We start from the raw sequence: 2281 nt of genomic DNA, 5'->3' as shown, positions 1-2281 counted from the left end.
CTCTTCTTTTGGTCACATAAAGATGCCCGGTGTCGTCACAAAATGTCAACCAGAGTAGCCGATCGTCTGTTATGGTTTTAATGACGATATGAAGTGGTTTTTTGTGACCTTTTCTGTACGTCATTGTTTGTTAATTATAACATGATCCCCGAACAGAAGTGGAACTTGGCCATTTCGAATCGTTCCCCAAAATTCCCCACTCCCACACAGCGGCGGGCGGTGTTCGGGCGGCGGGCGGGCAGCGTCCGGGTGAGCGGACCGCGGCTGCCGAGCGCGGATGCCGGCGGTGGGTGGGTTGGTGTAGCGTTGCGGGCGGGTAGGCCGAGCTTGGGGGGCGGCCTGGTGGAGCGCGGCGGGTGGCGGATCTCGGCGGGACGCCAGGGCGGGCGGCGGATCTCGATGTGCGGGCGGGCGGAGCAGGTGGCCTCTGGTGTGAGGCCAGGGCGTGGGGGTGGGCGGACCCGGGCGTGAGGCCAGTGCATGCGGGCAGGCAGAGCAGGGCGGTCTGAGCTCGGCGTGCGGGTGGGCCTCTGGGCGAGCGTCGGTCGGGGTGGTAGAGCACGGCCGCCGTCGTGCTGCCTCTGGGCGGAGCCGGCTCCCCCTCTCCCCAGGTGACAGCGCTGGACAGTTCCAGGAGACTGCTGTGGCGGCGACGGCGACGACGGCGCCATGTCCAAGTGGGGTAGCTCGGCTACTCAATCGAGGGGCAGTGGAGCGTCCAGGATAGTTGAGCGCCATCTGGAGCCAAGCTCGATGTGGGAGCTGCAGCCATATCCTCTTGGTAAGGAGACTGGACTCCCCTTGATCCCATGCCCTGACTGTGGGATGGCGAGGGTGATAGAGAGGCGGTCAGGGAAGGACACGACCGAGAACTACCTGCGTGTGTTCTTCAAATGTCCACGGAACTCAGTGAGCATCCACTTGTATGATTTGAGCTGAGAAGTTCTTCATCCCTGTTTATCCAGCTATGGTTAAGGAAATTGTTTTGTTATTGTTGTAGTTTCCTAAGCTTTGCGGGTTCTATAATTTCCAAAGGCAGTATTTGGATAAGCTGGAGGAGCTTGGCATTGTCGCAATCCACAAATTCCCCCTGGCAGTGGACATTGGTGATGAAGCTGAAGAGGTAGCAGATGCATCATCTGGGAGAATGGTCATGAATATGCGGGCTGGTGAACTACAGATTGAGGCCAAGGTGGACAATCTTGCGTGCAAGTTCAACCTTTTGATGTCTGTTTTAGTAGTTGGTCTTGGCTGTGTGTTGATGTATGTTGCAGGCAGGCAGTGAAGTCAAGTTCACTGCATAATGTATTTTAGTCTTTGTAGGTGATGGTTGCAGTGTAGTATGAACAATGCAATCTGGTGCAGTTGGTCTTCACTTTTGTAATGTAAGAACAAGGTGGTGCATTTTCTAGCATTGCAATCTGGTCGATGGTCAAGCAATGCAAACTGGTTCTTTTTTGAAGCAATGCAAATCAGTTCATGTATGAAACATTATGTGCCAATATTGGATGGGCTTGCATTCAGGCAAGCAAGAAATGAAAAGGAAGGAAATGGAATAGTGTATTTAGCAAATTTGTGCGTGATGAAATATTGGCAGAATGTATGTTACTTCCGGCCAATACATTTTGTGACAAATTATGTACATTCCATGACATGGCCTTGGGGTCATAAAAACCCAGAAATCCATTTTATGACAGATTCTGGGCATGACACATGAAGTCCCCATATATATACACACACATCATGTGAATGAAATCTGGACACTCTACTTTAACCTGCATCACACATGAAGTATACACTGAAAACAGAAACATTGCATATAAGGTCTTGCAATCTCATAATTCAGATACAAATGTAGTAGCATAATTGAAATACAACAAAGTCAATAACAGAAAAGTTCATGCATGGTTCACATATGTCTAGAAATGCAAAGGTCAATCAACATCACTGTCTTCTCCTGAAGTATTGCCTTCTTCTGGACTATGGTACTCAAGGTAGGTTTCATCTTCATCTTCGCGGTCTGCTTCATCACCTTGAGCAATATGTTTTTGTCGACGGATGCTCTCGACGAGGTCTCTACTAATAGGGCTGCCTGGTTCATTATCCATGTGCAACAAATCCATATCTGGAGGAATGTCTCTCACTGCACCATCTCTAGATGAAATATGCTCCTCTTGGTATGCCTCTTGAGATCTCATTTGTACTTGTTCATGGATTGGTTGGTTTGTGTCGGACTCTTCGACATCAAATATATGTCGGTGGCCAAATTCTTGTAGCACTC

General features: G+C 49.8%; 1 protein-coding gene across 1 annotated transcript; it reads left to right on the top strand.

Annotated features, from left to right (window-relative positions):
• The first annotated feature begins 600 nt into the window (after positions 1-600).
• Positions 601-1421, top strand: LOC112897593. Its single transcript, XM_025965940.1, has 2 exons — positions 601-909; positions 1001-1421. The coding sequence occupies exons 1-2, from the start codon at positions 670-672 to the stop codon at positions 1283-1285; spliced, it is 525 nt and encodes a 174-aa protein (XP_025821725.1). The 5' UTR covers positions 601-669; the 3' UTR covers positions 1286-1421.
• Positions 1422-2281: the final 860 nt, after the last annotated feature.

Source organism: Panicum hallii, chromosome 6, assembly GCF_002211085.1.
Source record: "Panicum hallii strain FIL2 chromosome 6, PHallii_v3.1, whole genome shotgun sequence".
NCBI lineage: Eukaryota > Viridiplantae > Streptophyta > Magnoliopsida > Poales > Poaceae > Panicum > Panicum hallii.
Note: the sequence above shows the minus strand (reverse complement) of the source record. Positions and strands in the feature narration are given on the sequence as shown.

Excerpts from the sequence above, each read along its gene's own strand:
- LOC112897593 (XM_025965940.1), top strand. The coding sequence starts at position 670 with ATGTCCAAGTGGGGTAGCTCGGCTACTCAATCGAGGGGCAGTGGAGCG. Across the intron at positions 910-1,000 it reads TCAAATGTCCACGGAACTCA|TTTCCTAAGCTTTGCGGGTT; the intron begins GTGAGCATCCAC and ends TTATTGTTGTAG.